Below are 27607 nucleotides of genomic sequence, written 5' to 3'. Positions count from 1 at the left end.
TATTTCACAATATTCCAATACAACGCCCCCTAGCCCTCTCAACTGAACCAAATCGCTTAAATTTCGCTCACTGCCCACCCCACAATACATTTAACAGACTGAAAACTGGGCCCCCACAACATGCTGTGCCCAGGGCCCCCACAACTCTAAATCCGGCCCTGTGTGTGTGTGTGTGTGTGTGTGTGTGTGTGTGTGTGTGTGTGTGTATGCTCAGAAAAATCCATAAGGAATTAACACACACACACACACACACACACACACACAGAGAGAGAGAGAGAGAGAGAGAGAGAGAGAGAGAGAGAGAGAGAGAGAGAGAGAGAGAGAGAGAGAGAGTTACCGAATATTATTTTTAGTGTTATGTTATCTTGAGTCTCTCTCTCTCTCTCTCTCTATCTCTATATATCTCTCTATCTATGTGTGTGTGTGTGGTTGTGTGTGTGTGTGTGTGTGTGTGTGTGTGCTAATTCCTTATGAATTTTTCTGAGCATACACACACACACACACACACACACACACACACACACACACACACACACACACACACACACACACACACACACACACACACACACACACACACACACACACACACACACACACACACACACACACACACACACACACACACACACACACACACACAGCCGGATTTAGAGCTGTGGGGGCTCTAACTGATAGTCTGCTACCTCTTAAATTCTGCCGCCATGTTGCTCTCTTTCTATCTTCTATCGATATTTTCGCGCTGACTGCTCTTCTGAACTTGCTAACTGCCTGCCTCCCCCCCTCCCGCGGCCCCGCTGCACTCGACTGTCCACTCTAGCCCATCCAAAGTATTACCTTTTTATTATCATTATCGTTATTACTTTTCTACTCTTTTTCTTCCACTCTTCTTCACTCTTCCTCATCTCTCTTTTCTCTCTCTCTCTCTCTCTCTCTCTCTCTCTCTCTCTCTCTCCTCTCTCTCTCTCTCTCTCTCTCTCTCTCTCTCTCTCTCTCTCTCTCTCTCTCTCTCTCTCTCTCTCTCTCTCTCTCTCTCTCTCTCTCTCTCTCTCTCTCTCTCTCTCTCTCTCTCTCTCTCTCTCTCTCTCTCTCTCTCTCTCTCTCTCTCTCTCTCTCTCTCGCCTCGGCAACTCATCTCGCTACCGGGCTTTCCTTATTCCTTACCCCTCTCATATCCACATCCTCATCCTGATCTACCCATAACCCCTTCACTGCCCTAATCCCTCCATTTCTCCTTTCAACCTGACGAGCTTCACTTCCCCTTCTCCTCCAACTTCCTCTCTAAGACCAAGACGAGGAGGAGGAGATGAAGGGGGCAGGGACATAGGGGGCATCAGCAGCGTCATGAGTCCTTCCTATTCACAATTATCCGAGGAATTGTGTGTGTGTGTGTGTGTGTGTGTGTGTGTGTGTGTGTGTGTGTGTGTGTGGGTGAGCAGCACACGCAAGCAAGCGAAAAGACAAGCAAGTGAGTGGGTGTGGCAATGAGAAAGTGAGTAACACATTGATTGAGAGAGAGAGAGAGAGAGAGAGAGAGAAACGTTCCACATTGTGCGGCATCACCATCATTCTGTGTGTGTCGTCACGGGCCGCGCGGTCAACCAGCTCTAGACTCGGGGGGGTGCAATGTCAACTCCAAGGTCCCCAAAACGGCTTACTCGAATCCGAGGTGATGTGTTGAATCGAGCCCTATGTGTAAATACCAGAGAGAGGAATGGTCCACCGAATCACCGGAACCAAGAGCCTCGGGGGTCGCTTTGCTCAGCCATGGGGGCGAGCGGCATCCCTGATCGCCTCGTGGTACCGGGAGGAGCGGTAGCGGGAGGAGCGTGAGGGTGGCGGTCCCTTCAGGAAAAGGCGCTTCACGCCCTAATTGACGATCCTTCAGCAGCATGAGCGGGGCCTCGAGGCGTCGGCCTCCATGCAGGAGTTTCCAGCGTGCCCCTTCCCGGCATGGTAAAAAGAAGAGCCCCAAAAATAGAAAAGCAATATCTCAAACAAAAATCATCTCAGCATCAAGAAACATAAAGGAGAAAATTGAAAAAAAGGTAAAACATTTAGAAACAAATCAACTCACGAGCAAACACGAAACAAAAAATAATCCAAAAAATTGTAAAACCCTAAAAATCGAAAAAAAAGATAAAACAAAAAAATACAAACCAACTCGACCAGAGAAAAAATCCAAAAAAAAGATAAAACAAAAAAATACAAACCAACTCTACCAGAGAAAAAATCCAAAAAAAAGATAAAACAAAAAAATACAAACCAACTCGACCAGAGGAAAAAATCCAAAAAAAAAGATAAAACAAAAAAATACAAACCAACTCGACCAGAGGAAAAAATCCAAAAAAAAAGATAAAACAAAAAAATACAAACCAACTCGACCAGAGGAAAAAATCCAAAAAAAAGATAAAACAAAAAAATACAAACCAACTCGACCAGAGGAAAAAATTAAAAAAAAAAAAGCTAAAACAAAAAATACAAACCAACTCGACCAGAGCAAAAGAAAAAAAAAGATGAAGAAAAAAATCGACCAGAGCAAAATATTCCCCAAAAATATAAGACAAAAAAAAAAAAAATAGAAACCAACTCGACCAGAGCAAAAAAAAAAAAAAGTACAAACCAACGACCAGAAAAAAAAAAAGACGAAGAAGAAAACGAAGAAGACGAAAAAGACGACGAAGAAGACGACGTAGAAGACGACGAAGAAGAACAAGAAGACGACGAAGAAGTAGAAGAAGACGACAAAGAAGACGACGAAGAAGCCCAAGAAGACGACGAAGAAGACGAAGAAGAAGAAGACGACGAAGAAGACCAAGAAGACGACGAAGAAGACGAAGAAGAAGAAGACGAAGAAGAAGACGAAGAAGACGACGAAGAAGAAGACGAAGACGAAGAAGAAGAAGACGACGAAGAAGACCAAGAAGACGACGAAGAAGACGAAGAAGAAGACGACGAAGAAGACCAAGAAGACGACGAAGAAGACGAAGAAGAAGACGACGAAGAAGACCAAGAAGACGAAGAAGAAGACGACGAAGAAGAAGACGACGAAGAAGTCGAAGAAGAAGGCGAAGAAGACGACGTAGAAGAAGAATACGACGAAGAAGAAGAAGACGACGTATAAGACGACGAAGAAGAAGAAGACGACGAAGAAGACGAAGAAGACGACGAAGAAGACGACGAAGAAGACGACGAAGAAGACGACGAAGAAGACGAAGAAGACGACGAAGAAGACGAAGAAGACGACGAAGAAGACGAAGAAGAAGACGAAGAAGAAGACGAAGAAGACGAAGAAGAAGACGACGAAGAAGAAGAAGAAGAAGAAGACGAAGAAGACGACGAAGAAGACGAAGAAGACGACGAAGAAGACGAAGAAGAAGACGACGAAGAAGAAGACGAAGAAGACGACGAAGAAGAAGACGAAGAAGACAAAGAAGAAAACGAAGAAGACGACGACGAAGAAGACGACGAAAAAGAAGACGAAGAAGAAGACGAAGAAGACGACGAAGAAGAAGAAGACGAAAAAGAAGACGAAGAAGACAAAGAAGAAACGACGAAGAAGACATTGAAGACAAAGAAAAAGACGAATATATAAGAGAAGAAAAAAGGAGATGAAAAGGAATATGGAAAAGATGCCGAAGGTAGGATGCTGAGCTTGGCTTAACTGTCTGGGTGGGATGCTGACCTTGGCTTAACTGTCTGGGTGGGATGCTGACCTTGGCTTAACTGTCTGGGTGGGATGCTGACCTTGGCTTAACTGTCTGGGTTGGATGCTGACCATGGCTAAACTGTCTGGGTGGGATGCTGACCTTGGCAACTGTCTGGGTGGGATGCTGACCTTGGCTTAACTGTCTGGGTGGGATGCTGACCTTGGCTTAACTGTCTGGGTGGGATGCTGACCTTGGCTTAACTGTCTGGGTGGGATGCTGACCTTGGCTTAACTGTCTGGGTGGGATGCTGACCTTGGCTTAACTGTCTGGGTGGGATGCTGACCTTGGCTTAACTGTCTGGGTGGGATGCTGACCTTGGCTTAACTGTCTGGGTGGGATGCTGACCTTGGCTTGACTGTCTGGGTGGGATGCTGACCTTGGCTTAACTGTCTGGGTGGGATGCTGACCTTGGCTTAACTGTCTGGGTGGGATGCTGACCTTGGCTTAACTGTCTGGGTGGGATGCTGACCTTGGCTTAACTGTCTGGGTGGGATGCTGACCTTGGCTTAACTGTCTGGGTGGGATGCTGACCTTGGCTTAACTGTCTGGGTGGGATGCTGACCTTGGCTTAACTGTCTGGGTGGGATGCTGACCTTGGCTTAACTGTCTGGGTGGGATGCTGACCTTGGCTTAACTGTCTAGGTGGGATGCTGACCTTGGCTTAACTGTCTGGGTGGGATGCTGACCTTGGCTTAACTGTCTGGGTGGGATGCTGACCTTGGCTTAACTGTCTTGGTGGGATGCTGACCTTGGCTTATCTGTCTGGGTGGGATGCTGACCTTGGCTTAACTGTCTGGGTGGGATGCTGACCTTGGCTTAGCTGTCTGGGTGGGATGCTGACCTTGACATAACTGTCTGGGTGGGATGCTGACCTTGGCTTAACTGTCTGGGTGGGATGCTGATTTTGGCTTAACTGTCTGGGGGGGACGCTGACCTTGGCTTAAGTGTCTGGGTGGGATGCTGACCTTGGCTTAACTGTATGGGTGGGATGCTGACCTTGGCTTAACTGTCTGGGTGGAATGCTGACCTTGGCTTAACTGTCTGGGTGGGATGCTGACCTTGGCTTAAATGTCTGGGTGGGATGCTGACCTTGGCTTAACTGTCTGGGTGGGATGCTGACCTTGGCTTAACTGTCTGGGTGGGATGCTGACCTTGGCTTAAATGTCTGGGTGGGATGCCGACCTTGGCTTAACTGTTTGGGTGGGATGCTGACCTTGGCTTAACTGTCTGGGTGGATGCTGACCTTGGCTTAACTGTCTGGGTTGGATGCTGACCTTGGCTTAACTGTCTGGGTGGGATGCTGACCTTGGCTTAACTGTCTGGGTGGGATGCTGACCTTGGCTTAGCTGTTTGGGTGGGATGCTAAACTTGGCTTAGCTGTCAGGGTGGGATACTGACCTTGGCTAAATTGTCTGGGTGGGATGCTGATCTAGGCTTAACTGTTTGGGTGGGATGCTGACCTTGGCTTAACTGTCTGGGTGGGATGCTGCTCTTGGCTTAATTGTCTGGGTGGGATGTTGATCTTGGCTTATATGTCCGGGTTTGATGCGGGGTGGCGTGCGAGGGACAGTAGGAGGCGGTGGCGTCGTTCGATAGATAGGAGGTGGTGGCGGGGGTGGCTTGCGAGGGACAGGAGAATGCAATGGCAGGGTTGGCGTGCGAGGGACAGGAGGAGGCGGTTACGGGGGTGACGTTCGAGGGAGAGTAGGAGGAGGTGGCGGGGGTGGCGTGCGAGGGAAATGAGGAGGCTGTGGCGGGGATAACGTTTGAGGGAAAGGAGTAGTAGGTGGCATGGGTGGCGTGCGAGTGAAAGGAGAAGGCGGCGGCGGGGGTGTCGTGCGAGGGAAAGGAGGATGCGTCGGCAGGGGTGTCGTGCGAGAGAAACGAGGAGGCTGCGGCGGGGGTGTCGTGCGGGGGAAAGAAGGAGGCTGCGGCAAGGGTGTCGTGCGAGGGAAACGAGGAGGCGTGGGCGGGGGTGTCGTGCGAGGGAAACGAGGAGGCGTGGGCGGGGGTGTCGTGCGAGGGAAACGAGGAGGCGACGGCGGGGGTGTCGTGCGAGGGAAAGGATGAGGCTGCGGCGAAGGTGGCGTGGAATGGACTGGAGGAGGCGGTGGCGAGTTTGCCGTCTGAGAAACAGGAAGAAGCGGTGACGGGGGTGGCGTACGAATGACTGAAGGAGGCGGTGGCGCGGTCGGCGTTCGACAGACAGGAGGAGGCGGTGGCCGGCGCGGCGTGCAAGGGAAAGGAGGAGGCAGTGGCGGGAGTTGGGTACGAATGACTGAAGGAGGCGGTGGCGCGGTCGGCGTTCGACAGACAGGAGGAGGCGGCGGCGGTGGTGGCATGCGAAGGACAATAGGAGGCGGTGGCGGAGTTGGCGTGCGAGGGACAGGAGGAGGCGGTAGCGGGGGTGAAGTGCGAGGAACGATATGAGGCGATGGCGGGGTTAGCGTCCGAGGAACAGGAGGAGGCGGCCGCGTGGGTGGCGTTCGAAAGACAGGAGGAGGCGGTGGCGTGTATGGTGTGCGAGGGAAAGGAGGAGGCGGTGGCGGTGTTGGCGTGCGAGGGACAGGAGGAGGCGGTAGCGGGGGTAGAGTGCGAGGAACCATATGAGGCGATAGCGGGGTTAGCGTCCGAGGAACAGGAGGAGGCGGCCGCGTGGGTGGCGTTCGAAAGACAGGAGGAGGCGGTGGCGTGTGTGGTGTGCGAGGGGCAGGAGGAGACTGTGGCGGTGGTGGCGTGAGAGGGACAGGAGGAGCTTGTGTGATATGTTCCCTTTCCAGGTAATGTTGTGTGATATGTTCCCTTTCCAGGTAATGTTGTGTGATATGTTCCCTTTCCAGGTAATGTTGTGTGATATGTTCCCTTTCCAGGTAATGTTGTGTGATATGTTCCCTTTCCAGGTAATGTTGTGTGATATGTTCCTTTTCCAGGTAATGTTGTGTGATATGTTCCCTTTCCAGGTAATGTTGTGTGATATGTTTCCTTTCCAGGTAATGTTGTGTGATATGTTCCCTTTCCAGGTAATGTTGTGTGATATGTTCCCTTTCCAGGTAATGTTGTGTGATATGTTCCATTTCCAGGTAATGTTGTGTGATATGTTTCCTTTTCAGATAATGTTGTGTGATATGTTCCCTTTCCAGGTAATGTTGTGTGATATGTTCCCTCTCAAGGTAATGTTGTGTGATATGTTTCCTTTCCAGGTAATGTTGTGTGATATGTTCCCTCTCAAGGTAATGTTGTGTGATATGTTTCCTTTCCAGGTAATGTTGTGTGATATGTTTCCTTTCCAGGTAATGTTGTGTGATATGTTCCCTCTCAAGGTAATGTTGTGTGATATGTTCCCTCTCCAGGTAATGTTGTGTGATATGTTTCCTCTCCAGGTAATGTTGTGTGATATGTTTCCTTTCCAGGTAATGTTGTGTGATATGTTTCCTCTCCAGGTAATGTTGTGTGATATGTTTCCTTTCCAGGTAATGTTGTGTGATATGTTCCTTTCCAGGTAATGTTGTGTGATATGTTCCCTTTCCAGGTAATGTTGTGTGATATGTTTCCTTTCAAGGTAATGTTGTGTGATATGTTCCCTTTCCAGGTAATGTTGTGTGATATGTTCCCTTTCCAGGTAATGTTGTGTGATATGTTCCCTTTCCAGGTAATGTTGTGTGATATGTTTCCTTTCCAGGTAATGTTGTGTGATATGTTTCCTTTCCAGGTAATGTTGTGTGATATGTTCCCTTTCCAGGTAATGTTGTGTGATATGTTCCCTTTCCAGGTAATGTTGTGTGATATGTTTCCTCTCCAGGTAATGTTGTGTGATATGTTCCCTCTCCAGGTAATGTTGTGTGATATGTTTCCTCACAAGGTAATGTTGTGTGATATGTTCCCTCTCCAGGTAATGTTGTGTGATATTTCCCTCTCCAGGTAATGTTGTGATATGTTTCGTATCCAGGTAATGTTGTGTGATATGTTCCCTCTCCAGGTAATGTTGTGTGATATGTTTCCTCTCCAGGTAATGTTGTGTGATATGTTCCCTCTCCAGGTAATGTTGTGTGATATGTTCCCTCTCCAGGTAATGTTGTGTGATATGTTTCTTCTCCAGGTAATGTTGTGTGATATGTTTCTTTTCCAGGTAATGTTGTGTGATATGTTTCCTCTCCAAGTAATGTTGTGTGATATGTTCCCTCTCCAGGTAATGTTGTGTGATATGTTCCTTTCCAGGTAATGTTGTGTGATATGTTCCTTTCCAGGTAATGTTGTGTGATATGTTCCCTCTCCAGGTAATGTTGTGTGATATGTTTCCTATCCAGGTAATGTTGTGTGATATGTTCCCTTTCCAGGTAATGTTGTGTGATATGTTACCTATCCAGGTAATGTTGTGTGATATGTTCCCTCTCCAGGTAATGTTGTGTGATATGTTTCCTCTCCAGGTAATGTTGTGTGATATGTTTCCTCTACAGGTAATGTTGTGTGATATGTTCCCTCTCCAGGTAATGTTATGTGATATGTTCCCTCTCCAGGTAATGTTGTGTGATATGTTACCTCTCCAGGTAATGTTGTGTGATATGTTCCCTCTCCAGGTAATGTTGTGTGATATGTTTCCTCTCTAGGTAATGTTGTGTGATATGTTTCCTTTCCAGGTAATGTTGTGTGATATGTTTCCTCTCCAGGTAATGTTGTGTGATATGTTCCCTCTCCAGGTAATGTTGTGTGATATGTTCCCTCTTCAGGTAATGTTGTGTGATATGTTCTCTCTCCAGGTAATGTTGTGTGATATGTTTCCTTTCAAGGTAATGTTGTGTGATATGTTCCCTTTCAAGGTAATGTTGTGTGATATGTTTCTTCTCCAGGTAATGTTGTGTGATATGTTTCATTTCCAGGTAATGTTGTGTGATATGTTCCTTTCCAGGTAATGTTGTGTGATATGTTTCCTCTCCAGGTAATGTTGTGTGATATGTTTCCTCTCCAGGTAATGTTGTGTGATATGTTTCCTCTCCAGGTAATGTTGTGTGATATGTTCCCTCTCCAGGTAATGTTGTGTGATATGTTCCCTTTCCAGGTAATGTGTGATATGTTTCCTCTCCAGGTAATGTTGTGAGATATGTTCCCTCTCCAGGTAATGTTGTTTGATATGTTTCCTCTCCAGGTAATGTTGTGTGATATCTTACCACTCCAGGTAATGTTGTGTGAAATGTTCACCCTTCAGGTAATGTTGTGTAATATGTTCCATTTCCAGGTAATGTTGTGTGATACGTTTCCTCTTCAGGTAATTTTGTGTGATATGTTCCCTCTCCAGGTAATGTTGTGTGATATGTTCCCTCTCCAGGTAATGTTGTGTGATATGTTTCCTCTCCAGGTAATGTTGTGTGATATGTTTCCTCTCCAGGTAATGTTGTGTGATATGTTCCCTCTCCATGTAATGTTGTGTGATATGTTCCCTCTCCAGGTAATGTTGTGTGATATGTTCCCTCTCCAGGTAATGTTGTGTGATATGTTCCCTCTCCAGGTAATGTTGTGTGATATGTTTCCTCTTCAGGTAATGTTGTGTGATGTGTTCCTCTACCAGGTAATGTTGTGTGATATGTTCACTCTCCATGTAATGTTTTGTGATATGTTTCCTTTAAATGTAATGTTGTGTGATATGTTCTCTCTCCAGGTAATGTTGTGTGATATGTTTCCTCTCCAGGTAATGTTGTGTGATATGTTATCTCCAGGTAATGTTGTGTGATATGTTTCCTCCAGGTAATGTTGTGTGATATGTTTCCCTCTCCAGGTAATGTTGTGTGATATGTTTCTTTCCAGGTAATGTTGTGTGATATGTTTCCTCCAGGTAATGTTGTGTGATATGTTTCCTCTCAGGTAATGTTGTGTGATATGTTCCTTTCCAGGTAATGTTGTTTGATATGTTACCTCTCACGGTAATGTTGTGTGATATGTTCCCTCTCCAGGTAATGTTGTGTGATATGTTCCTCTCCAGGTAATGTTGTGTGATATGTTCTCCAGGTAATGTTGTGTGATATGTTCCTCTCCAGGTAATGTTGTGTGATATGTTCCTCTCCAGGTAATGTTGTGTGATATGTTCCATTTCCAGGTAATGTTGTGTGATGTTCCTCTCCAGGTAATGTTGTGTGATATGTTCCTCTCCAGGTAATGTTGTGTGATATGTTCCTCTCCAGGTAATGTTGTGTGATATGTTCCTCTCCAGGTAATGTTGTGTGATATGTTCCTCTTCAGGTAATGTTGTGTGATATGTTCCTCCAGGTAATGTTGTGTGATATGTTCCTCTCCAGGTAATGTTGTGTGATATGTTCCTCTCCAGGTAATGTTGTGTGATGTTTTCTCCAGGTAATGTTGTGTGATATGTTTCTCCAGGTAATGTTGTGTGATATGTTCCTCTCCAGGTAATGTTGTGTGATATGTTCCCTCTCCAGGTAATGTTGTGTGATATGTTCCTCTCCAGGTAATGTTGTGTGATATGTTTCCTATCCAGGTAATGTTGTGTGATATGTTCCTCTTCAGGTAATGTTCTGTGATATGTTCCTCTCCAGGTAATGTTGTGTGATATGTTTCCTCTTCAGGTAATGTTGTGTGATATGTTCCTCTACCAGGTAATGTTGTGTGATATGTTTCCTCTTCAGGTAATGTTGTGTGATATGTTCCCTCTCCAGGTAATGTTGTGTGATATTTTACCTCTCCAGGTAATGTCGTGTGATATGTTTCCTCTCCAGGTAATGTTGTGTGATATGTTTCCATTCCAGGTAATGTTGTGTGATATATTTCCTATCCATGTAATGTTGTGTGTAATTTTCCACAACAGGTAATGTTTTGTGATATGTTCCTCCAGGTAATGTCGTGATATGTTTTCTCCAGGTAATGTTGTGTGATATGTTTCCTTTCCAGGTAATGTTGTGTGATATGTTCCTCTCCAGGTAATGTTGTGTGATATGTTCCTCTCCAGGCAATGTTGTGTGATATGTTCCCGCTCCAGGTAATGTTGTGTGATATGTTCCTTCTCCAGGTAATGTTGTGTGATATGTTCCTTCTTCAGGTAATGTTGTGTGATATGTTTCCTCTCCAGGTAATGTTGTGTGATATGTTCTTTTTCAGGTAACGTTGTGTGATATGTTTCCTCTCCAGGTAATGTTGTGTGATATGTTTCCTCTTCAGGTAATGTTGTGTGATATGTTCCTCTCCAGGTACTGATGTATGATATGTTACCTCTCCAGGTAATGTTGTGTGATATGTTACCTAACCAGGTAATTTTGTGTGATATGATACCTCTCCAGGTAATGGTGTGGGATATGTTCCCTTTCCAGGTAATGTTGTGTGATATGTTTCCTCTCAAGGTAATGTTGTGTGATATGTTTCCTCTCCAGGTAATGTTGTGTGATATGTTCCCTTTCCAGGTAATGTTGTGTGATATGTTTCCTTTCAAGGTAATATTGTGTGATATGTTCCATTTCCAGGTAATGTTGTGTGATATGTTCCATTTCCATGTAATGTTGTGTGATATGTTTCCTTTCAAGGTAATGTTGGGCGATATGTTCCATTTCCAGGTAATGTTGTGTGATATGTTTCCTCTCCAGGTAATGTTGTGTGATATGTTCCCTTTCCAGGTAATATTGTGTGATATGTTCCATTTCCAGGTAATGTTGTGTGATATGTTTCCTTTCCAGGTAATATTGTGTGATATGTTCCATTTCCAGGTAATGTTGTGTGATATGTTTCCTTTCCAGGTAATGTTGTGTGATATGTTCCATTTCCAGGTAATGTTGTGTGATATGTTCCCTTTCCAGGTAATGTTGTGTGATATGTTCCCTCTCCAGGTAATGTTGTGTGATATGTTCCCTCTCCAGGTAATGTTGTGTGATATGTTCCCTTTCCAGGTAATGTTGTGTGATATGTTTCCTATCCAGTTAATGTTGTGTGATATGTTTCCTTTCCAGGTAATGTTGTGTGATATGTTCCCTTTCCAGGTAATGTTGTGTGATATGTTCCTCTCCAGGTAATGTTGTGTGATATGTTCCTCTCCAGGTAATGTGGTGTGAGAGGTGTCCTTTCCAGGTAATGTTGTGTGATATGTTGCCTCTCCAGGTAATGTTGTGTGATATGTTCCCTATCCAGGTAATGTTGTGTGATATGTTCCCTCTCCAGGTAATGTTGTGTGATATGTTCCCTCTCAAGGTAATGTTGTGTGATATGTTCCTCCAGGTAATATTGTGATATGTTTCCTCTCCAGGTAATGTTGTGTGATATGTTTCCTCTCCAGGTAATGTTGTGTGATATGTTTCCTTTCCAGGTAATGTTGTGATATTTTCCTCTCCAGGTAATGTTGTGTGATATGTTTCCTTTCCAGGTAATGTTGTGTGATATGTTTCTTTCCAGGTAATGTTGTGTGATATGTTTCCTCTCCAGGTAATGTTGTGTGATATGTTCTTCTCCAGGTAATGTTGTGTGATATGTTCCTCTCCAGGTAATGTTGTGTGATATGTTTCCTCTCCGGGTAATGTTGTGTGATATGTTTCCTCTCCAGGTAATGTTGTGTGATATGTTTCTTTTCCAGGTAATGTTGTGATATGTTTCCTCCAGGTAATGTTGTGTGATATGTTCCCTCTCCAGGTAATGTTGTGTGATATTTTCCTTCTCCAGGTAATGTTGTGTGATATGTTTCTCCAGGTAATGTTGTGTGATATGTTTCCTCAGGTAATGTTGTGTGATATGTTCCTTTCCAGGTAATGTTGTGATATGTTCCTCTCCAGGTAATGTTGTGTGATGTTCCTCTCCAGGTAATGTTGTGTGATATGTTCCCTCTCCAGGTAATGTTGTGTGATATGTTCCTCTCCAGGTAATGTTGTGTGATATGTTCCTCTCAGGTAATGTTGTGTGATATGTTCCTCTCCAGGTAATGTTGTGTGATATGTTCCCTTTCCAGGTAATGGTGTGTAATATGTTCCTCTCCAGGTAATGTTGTGTGATATGTTCCTCTCAGGTAATGTTGTGTGATATGTTCCTCTCCAGGTAATGTTGTGTGATATGTTCCTCTCCAGGTAATGTTGTGTGATATGTTCCTCTTCAGGTAATGTTGTGTGATATGTTCCTCTCCAGGTAATGTTGTGTGATATGTTCCTCTTCCAGGTAATGTTGTGTGATATGTTCCTCTCCAGGTAATGTTGTGATATGTTTTCTCCAGGTAATGTTGTGTGATATGTTCCTTTCCAGGTAATGTTGTGTGATATGTTCCTCTCCAGGTAATGTTGTGTGATATGTTCCTCCAGGTAATGTTGTGTGATATGTTTCTCCAGGTAATGTTGTGTGATATGTTTCCTCCAGGTAATGTTGTGTGATATGTTCCTCTTCCAGGTAATGTTGTGTGATATGTTTCCTCTCCAGGTAATGTTGTGTGATATGTTCCTCCAGGTAATGTTGTGTGATATGTTCCTCTCCAGGTAATGTTGTGTGATATGTTTCTCTTCAGGTAATGTTGTGTGATATGTTCCTCTCCAGGTAATGTTGTGTGATATGTTCCTCTCCAGGTAATGTTGTGTGATATGTTCCTCTCCAGGTAATGTTGTGTGATATGTTTCCTATCCAGGTAATCTTGTGTGATATGTTGCCTTTCCAGGTAATGTTGTGTGATTTTCCTCTCAGGTAATGTTGTGTGATATGTTCCTCTCCAGGTAATGTTGTGTGATATGTTTTCTCCAGGTAATGTTGTGTGATATGTTCCTTCCAGGTAATGTTGTGTGATATGTTCCCTCTCCAGGTAATGTTGTGTGATATGTTCCCTCCAGGTAATGTTGTGTGATATGTTCTCTCCAGGTAATGTTGTGTGATATGTTTCCTCTCAGGTAATGTTGTGTGATATGTTCCTCTCCAGGTAATGTTGTGTGATATGTTCCCTCCAGGTAATGTTGTGTGATATGTTCCTCCAGGTAATGTTGTGTGATATGTTCCTCCAGGTAATGTTGTGTGATATGTTCCTCCAGGTAATGTTGTGATATGTTCCTCTCCAGGTAATGTTGTGTGATATGTTTCTCTTCAGGTAACGTTGTGTGATATGTTCCCTCTCCACGTAATGTTGTGTGATATGTTTCTTCTCCAAGTAATGTTGTGTGATATGTTTCCTCTCCAGGTAATGTTGTGTGATAAGTTTCCTATCCAGGTAATGTTGTGTGATAATATGTTCCCTCTCCAGGTAATGTTGTGTGATATGTTCCCTCTCCAGGTAATGTTGTGTGATATGTTCCCTCTCCAGGTAATGTTGTGTGATATGTTTACTCTCCAGGTAATGTTGTGTGATATGTTTCCTTTCCAGGTAATGTTGTGTGATATGTTACATTTCCAGGTAATGTTGTGTGATATGTTCCCTCTCCAGGTAATGTTGTGTGATATGGTATCTCTCCAGGTAATGTTGTGAGATATGTTCCCTTTCAAGGTAATGTTGTGTGATATGTTCCCTCTCCAGGTAATGTTGTGTGATATGTTCCCTTTCCAGGTAATGTTGTGTGATATGTTTCCTTTCCAGGTAATGTTGTGTGATATGTTCCCTTTCCAGGTAATGTTGTGTGATATGTTCCCTTTCCAGGTAATGTTGTGTTTTATGTTCAATTTCCAGTTAATGTTGTGTGATATGTTTCCTTTCCAGGTAATGTTGTGTGATATGTTCCCTTTCCAGGTAATGTTGTGTTTTATGTTCCATTTCCAGGTAATGTTGTGTGATATGTTTCCTTTCCTGGTAATGTAGTGTGATATGTTCCTTTTCCAGGTAATGTTGTGTGATATGTTTCCTTTCAAGGTAATATTGTGTGATATGTTCCATTTCCAGGTAATGTTGTGTGATATGTTCCCTCTCCAGGTAATGTTGTGTGATATGTTCCCTTTCCAGGTAATGTTGTGTGATATGTTTCCTTTCCAGGTAATGTAGTGTGATATGTTCCCTTCCAAGGTAATGTTGTGTGATATGTTTCCTTTCCAGGTAATGTTGTGTGATATGTTCCCTCTCCAGGTAATGTTGTGTGATATGTTTCCTCTCCAGGTAATGTTGTGTGATATGTTCCCTCTCCAGGTAATGTTGTGTGATATGTTCCCTCTCCAGGTAATGTTGTGTGATATGTTCCCTCTCCAGGTAATGTTGTGTGATATGTTCCCTCTCCAGGCAATGTTGTGTGATATGTTCCCTCTCAAGGCAATGTTCTGTGATATGTTCCCTCTCCAGGTAATGTCGTGTGATATGTTTCCTTTCCAGGTAATGTTGTGTGATAAGTTTCCTTTCCAGGTAATGTTGTGTGATATGTTTCCTTTCCAGGTAATGTTGTGTGATATGTTCCCTCTTCAGGTAATGTTGTTTGATATGTTTCCTCTCCAGGTACTATTGTGTGATATGTTTCTTATCCAGGTAATGTTGTGTGATATGTTTTCTCTCCAGGTAATGTTGTGTGATATGTTCCCTCTCCAGGTAATGTTGTGTGATATGTTCCCTGTCCAAGTAATGTTGTGTGATATGTTTCCACTCCAGGTAATGTTGTGTGATATCTTTCCTCTCCAGGTAATGTTGTGTGATATCTTTCCTCTCCAGGTAATGTTGTGTGATATGTTTCCTCTCCAGGTAATGTTGTGTGATATGTTCCCTCTCCAGGTAATGTTGTGTGATATGTTTCCTCTCCAGGTAATGTTGTGTGATATGTTCCCTTTCCAGGTAATGTTGTGTGATATGTTCCCTCTTCAGGTAATGTTGTGTGATATGTTTCCTCTCCAGGTAATGTTGTGTGATATGTTTCCTCTCCAGATAAAGTTGTGTAATATGTTCCCTTTCCAGGTAATGTTGTGTGATATGTTTCCTCTCCAGGTAATGTTGTGTGATATGTTCCCTTTCCAGGTAATGTTGTGTGATATGTTTCTTTTCCAGGTAATGTTGTATGATATGTTCCCTTTCCAGGTAATGTTGTGTGATATGTTCCCTTTTCAGGTAATGTTGTGTGATATGTTCCCTTTCCAGGTAATGTTGTGTGATATGTTCCCTTTCCAGGTAATGTTGTGTGATATGTTCCCTTTCCAGGTAATGTTGTGTTATATATTCCCTTTCCAGGTAATGTTGTGTGATATGTTCCCTCTCAAGGTAATGTTGTGTGATATGTTTCCTCTCCAGGTAATATTGTGTGATATGTTTCCTCTCATGGTAATGTTGTGTGATATGTTTCCTCTCCAGGTAATGTTGTGTGATATGTTCCCTCTCAAGGTAATGTTGTGTGTTTGTTTCCTCTCCAGGTAATATTGTGTGATATGTTTCCTCTCATGGTAATGTTGTGTGATATGTTCCCTTTCCAGGTAATGTTGTGTGATATGTTCCCTCTCAAGGTAATGTTGTGTGATATGTTACCTCTCCAGGTAATGTTGTGTGATATATTCCCTCTCCAGGTAATGTTGTGTGATATGTTTCCTCTCCAGGTAATGTTGTGTGATATGTTTCCTCTCCAGGTAATGTTGTGTGATATGTTCCCTTTCCAGGTAATGTTGTGTGATATGTTTCCTTTCAAGGTAATGTTGTGTGATATGTTCCCTTTCAAGGTAATGTTGTGTGATATGTTCCCTCTCAAGGTAATTTTGTGGGATATGTTCCCTCTCCAGGTAATGTTGTGTGATATGTTTCCTTTCAAGGTAATGTTGTGTGATATGTTCCCTTTCCAGGTAATGTTGTGTGATATGTTCCCTCTCCAGGTAATGTTGTGTGATATGTTCCCTCTCCAGGTAATGTTGTGTGATATGTTCCCTCTCCAGGTAATGTTGTGTGATATGTTTCCTCTCCAGGTAATGTTGTGTGATATGTTTCCTTTCCAGGTAATGTTGTGTGATATGTTCCCTCTCCAGGTAATGTTGTGTGATATGTTCCCTCTCCAGGTAATGTTGTGTGATATGTTCCCTCTCCAGGTAATGTTGTGTGATATGTTCCCTCTCCAGGTAATGTTGTGTGATATGTTTCCTCTCAAGGTAATGTTGTGTGATATGTTTCCTCTCCAGGTAATGTTGTATGATATGTTCCCTCTCCAGGTAATGTTGTGTGATATGTTCCCTCTCCAGGTAATGTAGTGTGATATGTTTCCTTTCCAGGTAATGTTGTGTGATATGTTCCATTTCCATGTAATGTTGTGTGATATGTTCTATTTCCATGTAATGTTGTGTGATATGTTCCCTCTCCAGGTAATGTTGTGTGATATGTTCCCTCTCCAGGTAATGTTGTGTGATATGTTTCCTCTCCAGGTAATGTTGTGTGATATGTTCCCTCTCCAGGTAATGTTGTGTGATATATTACCTCTTTAGGTAATGTTGTGTTATATGTTCCCTCTCCGGGTAATGTTTGTGATATGTTTCCTCTTCAGGTAATGTTGTGTGATATGTTTCCTCTCCAGGTAATGTTGTGTGATATGTTTCCTTTCCAGGTAATGTTGTGTGATATGTTTCCTTTCAAGGTAATATTGTGTGATATGTTCCCTTTCCAGGTAATGTTGTGTGATATGTTCCCTCTCCAGGTAATGTTGTGTGATATGTTCCCTCTCCAGGTAATGTAGTGTGATATGTTTCCTTTCCAGGTAATGTTGTGTGATATGTTTCCTTTCAAGGTAATGTTGTGTGATATGTTCCATTTCCATGTAATGTTGTGTGATATGTTCCATTTCCAGGTAATGTTGTGTGATATGTTCCATTTCCATGTAATGTTGTGTGATATGTTTCATTTCCAGGTAATGTTGTGTGATATGTTCCATTTCCATGTAATGTTGTGTGATATGTTCCATTTCCATGTAATGTTGTGTGATATGTTCCATTTCCATGTAATGTTGTGTGATATGTTCTATTTCCATGTAATGTTGTGTGATATGTTCCATTTCCATGTAATGTTGTGTGATATGTTCCATTTCCATGTAATGTTGTGTGATATGTTCTATTTCCATGTAATGTTGTGTGATATGTTCCATTTCCATGTAATGTTGTGTGATATGTTCCATTTCCATGTAATGTTGTGTGATATGTTCCATTTCCAGGTAATGTTGTGTGATATGTTCCATTTCCAGGTAATGTTGTGTGATATGTTCCATTTCCATGTAATGTTGTGTTTTATGTTCCATTTCCAGGTAATGTAGTGTGATATGTTCCCTTTCCAGGTAATGTTGTGTTTTATGTTCCATTTCCAGGTAATGTTGTGTGATATGTTCCATTTCCAGGTAATGTTGTGTGATATGTTTCCTTTCCAGGTAATGTTGTGTGATATGTTCCATTTCCAGGTAATGTTGTGTGATATGTTCCCTTTCCAGGTAATGTTGTGTGATATGTTCCCTTTCCAGGTAATGTTGTGTGATATGTTCCCTTTCCAGGTAATGTTGTGTGATATGTTCCCTTTCAAGGTAATGTTGTGTGATATGTTCTCTCTCCAGGTAATGTTATGTGATATGTTCCCTCTCCAGGTAATGTTGTGTGATATGTTCCCGCAACAGGTAATGTTGTGTGATATGTTCCCTTTCCAGGTAATGTTGTGTGATATGTTCCATTTCCAGGTAATGTTGTATGATATGTTTCCTTTCAAGGTAATGTTGTGTGATATGATCCCTTTCCAGGTAATGTTGTGTGATATGTTCCCTTTCCAGGTAATGTTGTGTGATATGTTCCATTTCCAGGTAATGTTGTATGATATGTTTCCTTTCAAGGTAATGTTGTGTGATATGATCCCTTTCCAGGTAATGTTGTGTGATATGTTTCTTTTCAAGGTAATGTTGTGTGATATGTTTTCTTTCAAGGTATTGTTGTGTGATATGTTCTTTTTCCAGGTAATGTTGTGTGATATGTTTCCTTTCAAGGTACTGTTGTGTGATATGTTCCCTCTCCAGGTAATGTTGTTTCATATGTTTCCTTTCAAGGTAACGTTATGTATATGTTCCCTCTCCAGGTAATGTTGTGTGCTATGTTCTTTTTCAGGTAACGTTGTGTGATATGTTCCCTCTCCAGGTAATGTTGTGTGATATGTTCCCTCTCCAGGTAACGTTGTTTGATATGTTCCCTCTCCAGGTAATGTTGTGTGATATGTTCCCTCTCCAGGTAATGTTGTGTGATATCTTCCCTCTCCACGTAATGTTATGTGATATGTTCCTTCTCCAGGTAATGTTATGTGATATGTTTCCTCTCCAGGTAATGTTGTGTGATATGTTCCCTCTTCAGGTAATGTTGTGTGATATGTTCCCTCTCCAGGTAATGTTGTGTGATATGTTCCCTCTCCAGGTAATGTTATGTGATATGTTCCCTCTCCAGGTAATGTTGTGTGATATGTTCCCTCTTTTCATTTAATGTTGTTTGATATGTTCCCGCTCCAGGTAATGTTGTTTGAAATGTTCCCTCTCTAGGTAATGTTGTGTGAAATGTTCCCTCTCCAGGTAATGTTGTGTGATATGTTCTTTTTCAGGTAACGTTGTGTGATATGTTCCTTCTCCAAGTAATGTTGTGTGATATGTTCCCTTTCCAGGTAATGTTGTGTGATATGTTTCTTTTCCAGGCAATGTTGTGTGATATGTTCCTCTCCCGGTAATGTTGTGTGATATGTTCTCTCTTCAGGTAATTTTATGTGATATGTTCCCTCTTCAGGTAATGATGAGTGATATGTTCCCTCTCCAGGTAATGTTGTGTGATATGTTCCCTATCAAGGTAATGTTGTGTGATATATTCCCTATCCAGGTAATGTTGTGTGATATGTTCCCGCTCCAGGTAATGTTGTGTGATATGTTCCTTCTCCAGGTAATGTTGTGTGATATGTTCCCTTTCTAGGTAATGTTGTGTGATATGTTCCCTCTTCAGGTAATGTTGTGTGATATGTTCCCTCTCCAGGTAATGTTGTGTGATATGTTCCCTTTCCAGGTAATGTTGTGTGATATATTCCCTTTCCAGGTAATGTTGTGTGATATGTTCCCTTTCCAGGTAATGTTGTGTGATATGTTCCCTCTCCAGGTAATGTTGTGTGATATATTCCCTCTCCAGGTAATGTTGTGTGATATGTTTTCTCTCCAGATAATGTTGTGTGATATGTTCCCTCTTCAGGTAATGTTGTGTGATATGTTCCCTCTCCAGGTAATGTTGTGTGATGTTTCCTTTCAAGGTAATGTTGTGTGATATGTTCCCTCTCCAGGTAATGTTGTGTGATATGTTTCCTTTCAAGGTAATGTTGTGTGATTTGTTCCCTCTCCAGGTAATGTTGTGTGATATGTTACCTCTCCAGGTAATGTTGTGTGATATGTTCCCTCTCCAGGTAATGTTGTGTGATATGTTAAATCCCCGGATAATGTTGTATGATGTTTCTTCTCCAGGTAATGTTGTGTGATATGTTTCCTTTCCAGGTAATGTTGTGTGATATGTTTACTATCCAGGTAATGTTGTATGAAATGTTCCCTCTCCAGGTAATGTTGTGTGATAAGTTTATTCTCCAGGTAATGTTGTGTGATAAGTTTATTCTCCAGGTAATGTTGTGTGATAAGTTTCCTTTCCAAGTAATGTTGTGTGATATGTTTCCTCTCCAGGCAATGTTGTGTGATAAGTTTACTCTCCAGGTAATATTGTGTGCTAAGTTTCCTTTCCAGGTAATGCTGTGTGATATGTTTCCTTTCCAGGCAATGTAGTGTGATATGTTTCCTGTCCAGGTAATGTTGGTGATATGTTTCCTTTCAAGGTAATGTTGTGTGATATGTTCCCTTTCAAGGTAATGTTATGTGATATGTTCCCTTTCCAGGTAATGTTGTGTGATATGTTCCCTTTCCATGTAATGTTGTGTGATATGTTCCTTTCCAGGTAATGTTGTGTGATATGTTCCCTTTCCAGGTAATGTTGTGTGATATGTTTCCTTTTCAGATAATGTTGTGTGATATGTCTCCTTTCCATGTAATGTTGTGTGATATGTTTCCTTTTCAGATAATGTTGTGTGATATGTCTCCTTTCCATGTAATGTTGTGTGATATGTTCCCTTTCCAGGTAATGTTGTGTGATATGTTCCCTTTCCAGGTAATGTTGTGTGATATGTTCCCTTTCCAGGTAATGTTGTGTGATATGTTCACTTTCCAGGTAATGTTGTGTTATATGTTCCCTTTCTAGGTAATGTTGTGTGATATGTTCCCTTTCAAGGTAATGTTATGTGATATGTTCCCTTTCCAGGTAATATTGTTTGATATGTTCTCTTTTCAGGTAATGTTGTTTGATATGTTCCCTCTCCAGGTAATGTTGTGTGATATGTTCCCTTTCCAGGTAATGTTATGTGCTATGTTTCCTTCCAAGGAAATGTTGTGTGATATGTTTCCTTTCAAGGTAATGTTGTGTGATATGTTCCCTTTCAAGGTAATATTTTTTTATATGTCTCCTTTCCAGGTAATGGTGTGTGATATGTTTCCTCTCAAGGTAATCTTGTTTGATATGTTTCCTCTCCAGGTAATGTTGTGTGATGTTCCCTCTCCAGGTAATGTTGTGTTATATGTTTCTTTTCCAGGTAATGTTGTGTGATATGTTTCCAGGTAATGGTGTGTGATATGTTTCCAGGTAATGTCGTGTGATATGTTTTCAGGTAATGTTGTGTGATATGTTTCCAGGTTATGTCATGTGATATGTTTCCAGGTAATGTCGTGTGATATGTTTCCAGGTAATGTTGTGTGATATGTTTCCAGGTAATGTTGTGTGATATGTTTCCAGGTTATGTCATGTGATATGTTTCCAGGTAATGTTGTGTGATATGTTTCCAGGTAATGTTGTGTGATATGTTTCCAGGTAATGTTGTGTGATATGTTTCCAGGTAATGTCGTGTGATATGCTTTCAGGTAATATCGTGTGATATGTTTCCAGGTAATGTTGTGTGATATGTTTCCAGGTAATGTTGTGTGATATGTTTCCAGGTAATGTTGTGTGATATGTTTCCAGGTAATGTCGTGTGATATGTTTCCAGGTAATGTCGTGTGATATGTTTCCAGGTAATGTGGTGTGATATGTTTCCAGGTAATGTCGTGTGATATGTTTCCAGGTAATATCGTGTGATATGTTTCCAGGTAATGTTGTGTGATATGTTTCCAGGTAATGTCGTGTGATATGTTTCTAGGTAATGTCGTGTGATATGTTTCCAGGTAATGTTGTGTGATATGTTTCCAGGTAATGTTGTGTGATATGTTTCCAGGTAATGTCGTGTGATATGTTTCCAGGTAATGTCGTGATATGTTTCAGGTAATGTCGTGATATGTTTCGTGATATGTTTCCAGGTAATGTCGTGTGATATGTTTCCAGGTAATGTCGTGTGATATGTTTCCAGGTAATGTCGTGTGATATGTTTCCAGGTAATGTCGTGTGATATGTATCCAGGTACTGTCTTGTGATATGTATCCATGTCAAGTCGTGAGATATGTTTCAGGTAATGTCGTGTGATATGTTTCCAGGTAATGTCGTGTGATATGTTTCCAGGTAATGTTGTGTGATATGTTTCCAGGTAATGTCGTGTGATATGTTTCCAGGTAATGTCGTGTGATATGTTTCCAGGTAATGTCGTGTGATATGCAGTGTTGGCCACGGTTCTTCTAACCCGGCCTATCACGGGTCACCACGGCTTATCAGCGCCTTATCTGCGCGTTAACACGCATTGTCCACGGGTTATCAACGCGTCACCCGCGGGTGCGACCCGTGGGCACCCGCGCCTCAAAGTTTTGAACTTTCCAAAACTTTCTAGCGCGGGTTGATTTTCTACCACGGGTTGTAGCGCACCATTAGCGCCACATCCACGCGTCATCCGCGTCCTACCACGCGTTATTAGCGGGTTTAAAATTCAACTCGTGGACCACCCGTACCCGCATATGTGACCGGGGCTTAACCCGCTAACCGCTGATTAGCGAGGCAAGTTTTTTCATTAGGTGATTAGATTTTTTGTTAACTTTGTAAAGTGCTAGTGAACCAATTAGCTTCCGCTGAATATAGTTTCTCGTCCGCCAACTTTAAGTCCACTAAAAAAATCATACAGGTTTGTGGACAGACACAGCACCAGCTGAGCCACATGGCGCAATAATTCCAGGGCTTCCACTTTTGGGTAAATTAATCATTAAAATAGGGTAACTGGACGCTTATTAGTGAAATCTATTGTCTAAGCTACAACTCATTGAAATTTCAGTTCACTAGGTCTGTTTTTAAGGATTTTAGAGCCATAATACTAAACCGAAGATAAATCCATATACAGTAAAATAGCGGTTAGCGGTTAGCGTTAGCTTCCACTTATTTCTTTATTGGTTTAGCGGTTTAGCATATGCGAAGTTAATATTATGGTCAGTGGATCACCAGTTAGCGAAGCTAACTTTTTGGTTAGCGGTGCCCACCACTGCTGGACACACTGCCGCCTCCAACACGTTGCAGCGTCTACTCTGTGACTGTTGAGTAGTGTACTCCGTAGAGTGCCCAACGCTGTCTGCTACTCCAGCTGAGCAGTGGACTGTTTTAGGCTACTACTCAGAAGGCTGCACTGTATCAACTGTGTTGCCTACTGTAGAATGCTACGTAGCAACTCACAGGGGTACTTTGTAGGCCACTTACAGGGCACTCTGGCTACTCAGACGAATGGCTGAGGAAAAGGAGGAGGAGGAGGGGGAGGAGGAGGAGGAGGAGGAAGGTGGCCAGGATGAATGTGAGAGTGGCGGCACGCGTGTGGCATGCGGCGGCCGGCCAGGCCAGTGTGGCTGTGTGCGGGTTGGCAGGTGGACACGGGCAGTGCGCACACTGCCGCGCCGCGCCGCGCCTCGCCACACATGCAGCTGTTGGGACAGGAGCCTGGCGGGGCTCGTGGCGGGGCCGCCCACACTGGTCTTCGTGGGCCTCGACTCGTCGGGCAAGACCACGGCGCTGCTGCGGCTCAAGTACGGCCACTACGTGAACACCGTGCCCACCGTCGGCTTCAACTGCGAATGTTTGCGGGGCGGCGGTTGCTCCTGGGTGGCATGGGACGTGGGCGGCGATGATCGCGTGCGAACCCTTTGGCGCGCCTACACGCGCGGCGCCGACGCGGTGCTGTTCGTGGTGGATGCCAGCAGCGGCGAGGAGCGGCTGGAGGAGGCGCGCCACGAGTTGCACGTCCTGGTGCGCCGGCAAGCGGCACAGAGCGCCGCGCTGCGCCGCTCACGGCCGCCGCTGCTGGTGCTGGCCAACAAACAGGATCTGCCGGATGCCAGAACGCCCGCCGCCATGGCTGACGCCCTCGGCCTGCACGACCTGCCGCCCGCCCAGCCCTGGGGCCTTGCACCCGCCTGTGCCGTCACCGGCGAGGGTCTGCCCGAGGTCATGGACCTCCTGCGCCGCCTCCTCCTCAAGGCACGCCGGGCCTCGCTCTCCCGGGGCTGACTTGCGGGTCACCCTAGGCTCCCCGCCGCCCCCACCTCCTTCAGTTTATCCCTGCCCCGCCCCGCACCAAACCCCTGGACCCCCGAGGCGTGAGGCGATGGAGCCCGAGTACTCGTATGGGGACAGGCGGGGAACTACAGACAACTGAGTGCCACTGGTGGCTGACGTATGTGATAATGTGTGTGTATGTGTGTGTGTGTGTGTGTGTGTGTGTGTGTGTGTGTGTGTGTGTGTGTGTGTGTGTGTGTGAAGCGTGCATGCAGTGTTTGAAGGGGTGTATTTATAATATTTATTGTGCAATAGCCAGAAACGTCACACATACACAAGCACGTAGCCCGTACCCAGAGATCCGTCACTTGTGAGTCGCTCATCCGGGAAAAGTAATAGTTGGCAATCGTGAGACTGTTGTGTGATCAGACCATTACACACACACACACACACACACACACACACACACACACACACACACACACACACACACACACACACCGCTCCGGTAGCTCAATCGGTTAGAGCGCGGCGCTGCAAGGCTTCAAGGTCAAACAGGCGGCGGTTCGAGCCCCGCTCAGGCCGGATTCTTTCCGTTGACTAGGAGTGGTTACTGTCCCCCCTTGACCAAGGGGGATGGGGTGTGTGGTGTGTGAGGTCCTGGCAGTACCCAGAGATCGACGATAATGAGCATGCACTTCCTCGTGTCGGGAGGGTACCTGCTGGCGAAAGCGAGTCCAACTCGTGATCAGGCCTTGGTGAATTACACACACACACACACACACACACACACACACACACACACACACACACACACACAACAGGCTCTGGTCAGTGTTACATGTAGTACAACTGTATTATACGTACGCGCATCCCTTGAGACAAATGTATATGTAAATAGCCGTATTTATAAAGATGTAGGAAATATATTTTGTTATACTGTTGAAACTATGTGGAAGTATTATTATCTTTACCACTCTTCTATCGATCTACGTTGGACGCGCACAGAAACTAATTGTCTCCTTTCATCATTATAGGACAAAACCAGGCACGGAAAAAAAACGAGAAAAACAAGAACAACAGCACCATAAAAAATACGAGTAGAAAGGAAGAACCAGATTAAGAACTAGAAAAAGATCAAGAACACGAATAACTAGAAGAACCAGCAGATCAAGAACAGGAGGAAGAACAAGAACCAGTCAAAATAAGAGGAAAAAAAACACAGACGGAGAAAGTGAACGTAAACAACATTACAAAGAGCAGTATATTAAAACTAACCGCGTGACCTGCTATGCCTCCTGACCCTCCCTGACCTGACCTGACCTCTTGTTTACCGTGACCTCTGACCGCTCGTGACCCTTTATGACCCCCGCTGTCCCCACCAAAACAACCGAGCAGAGAGGATTCAGAGAGCTTCAAAACATCTATTGACCCTCTTGGTAAAGTAACACGCAAACAGGTGATGTGGTGGTGGTGGTGGTAGTAGTAGTAGTAGTAGTAGTAGTAGTAGTAGTTGAAGTAGTAGTTGAAGTGATAATAGATGTAGTTGTTACTGTTGTTGTTGTAATAGTAGTAGTAGAAGTAGCCCCCCAAGACTGGGTGGGATGGGGATCACCAACCCTGAGAAGCTGGCAGATAAGGAAAACCAAAACTCCATCAGCCTTAACAGGTCACTCATCAACAGGATCATCGCTCAGGAGGCAGAGGGCGAGATAGACCAAAGAGAAATAAGAGATATTAAAAGAAAAATCTCAGAAGAAAGACAACAGGCCCAAAAAGACGAGCTGGACCGTCTTACACACCACCTGTCCACAGAAATGGGTAGAAAATACACACAGCACAGGAGGCAGGCGCCTCTAGCTGGCTAACGTCATTACCAATCAGAGCAAAGGGCTTCAGCCTCAACAAACAAGAATTTGTCGACGCCATTGCTCTGAGATATGGCTGGCCGATTGAGGGACTGCCTGATCTCTGTGCATGTGGATCACCAAATGATGTCACCCACACCATGACATGTAAAAAAGGAGGCTTTGTCTGTATTCGACACGATGAAGTGGGGGATCTGACAGCCAGCATGCTCGGAGAGGTATGCCAAGACGTCACTACCGAGCCGGCACTGCTTCCCCTGGACGGCGAACACCTTCGGTACAGGACAGCCAATACTTCACAGGAGGCACGGGTTGATGTAAGTGCCCGCGGATTCTGGGTGCGCGGACAGCGGGCGTTCATGGACATCCGCATATTCGACCCGATGGCTGCCTGTCACCGTGAGCTGCCCCTGCAAGCCGCCCAACACAGGAACGAGCAGGAGAAGACAAGGGCATACGGTGAAAGAATCCAACATGTGGATCAGGGCAGCTTCACCCCCCTCGTCTTCACCACATCCGGCGGGATGGGTCCCAGGGCTCAGAAAAGAAGCATCAGCAAAGGAGCCACGTTGTCGCCTGGATGAGGTGTCGCCTCTCGTTCTCCCTGCTCAGGTCGGCCATCCTATGTCTCAGGGGCACCAGACACTCTGGCCCAAAAGCCACCAACATCTCCAATATGGACTATGAAGCCACAGTGGTGGAGAGTGACATTAGGGTGGGTCGGGAGTGACTGGAGTAGGGAAGGAAAGGGGAATCTAGACGTAATAGATGATAGGTGATTTAGTGTCAGGTAGTATTAGTGATATGGTTGGATGCCACAGTCATTAGCGAACAGAGTTGGGGCTAATGACCTCCAAGCTATGGAGCCCTCCATGATTATGTGTCGGGAAAATAAACATGGGTGGAGGTATCATTTATGTTGTAAAAAAAAAAAAAGTAGAAGTAGTAGCAGCAGCAGTAGTAGTAGTAGTAGTAGTAGTAGTAATAGTAGTGGTTGTTGTTGTTGTTGTTGTTGTAGCACGAAGAAAAAGAACAAATAGAAAAAGAAAAGAAGAAAAAGAAAGAAAGGAAAAGAAAAAAACAAAAACAAAACAAGAAAAGAAAGAAAGGAAAAACAAGAACAAATGCAAAAACAAAACAAAACAACAAAACAACAAAAACAAAAACAAAACATCAAAACAAAAAGAAGAAAAAAGGAGAGCAAAACGTTGGTTACTCAGGAGAAAGCCGCCAGAAACGTTCCTCACAGCCCCACCAACACACACACACGCGGCACTGGAGAAAGCGTCGCTGATTTCACGTTGGGCGACACGCTGGCGGCTGGTTCATATAATTATCCATTTTACAAGTTTCTCTCTTAGCTTCCAGGACTTTTTTATAACTTAATTCCATATCATATTTTTCTATCTCTTAACACAACTCCCAGACCTTGTAAGCATAACTGAATTTGGCATCATATTGTATTTATTTTATTTATTTACAAGCTTCTCTCTCACACACGGTTTCTTTTTTTTATAACTGAATTTGGCATCATATATTCATTTATCTCTACCACAATTCCAAGGTATTTTCTATGTATCTTTCACTTTAACCTCATATTGTATTTATTTTATTTATTTACAATCTTCTCTCTCACACACGGCTTCCATATTTTTTTTTTTTTTATAACTGAAT

The 27607-nt window shown here is 43.7% G+C and overlaps 1 protein-coding gene across 1 annotated transcript; it reads left to right on the top strand.

Moving 5' to 3' along the window:
- The first annotated feature begins 22949 nt into the window (after window positions 1-22949).
- On the top strand, window positions 22950-25152 carry LOC126992044 (ADP-ribosylation factor-like protein 4C). The gene has a single exon (XM_050850715.1). The coding sequence runs from the start codon at window positions 23301-23303 to the stop codon at window positions 24075-24077; it is 777 nt and encodes a 258-aa protein (XP_050706672.1). The 5' UTR covers window positions 22950-23300; the 3' UTR covers window positions 24078-25152.
- The last annotated feature ends 2455 nt before the right edge of the window (window positions 25153-27607 follow it).

Source organism: Eriocheir sinensis, unplaced genomic scaffold, assembly GCF_024679095.1.
Source record: "Eriocheir sinensis breed Jianghai 21 unplaced genomic scaffold, ASM2467909v1 Scaffold39, whole genome shotgun sequence".
Lineage (NCBI taxonomy): Eukaryota > Metazoa > Arthropoda > Malacostraca > Decapoda > Varunidae > Eriocheir > Eriocheir sinensis.
This window is presented reverse-complemented; position numbering and strand designations above follow the sequence as displayed.

Coding starts and splice junctions, on each gene's coding strand:
- LOC126992044 (XM_050850715.1), top strand. CDS start 23,301: ATGGCTGAGGAAAAGGAGGAGGAGGAGGGGGAGGAGGAGGAGGAGGAG.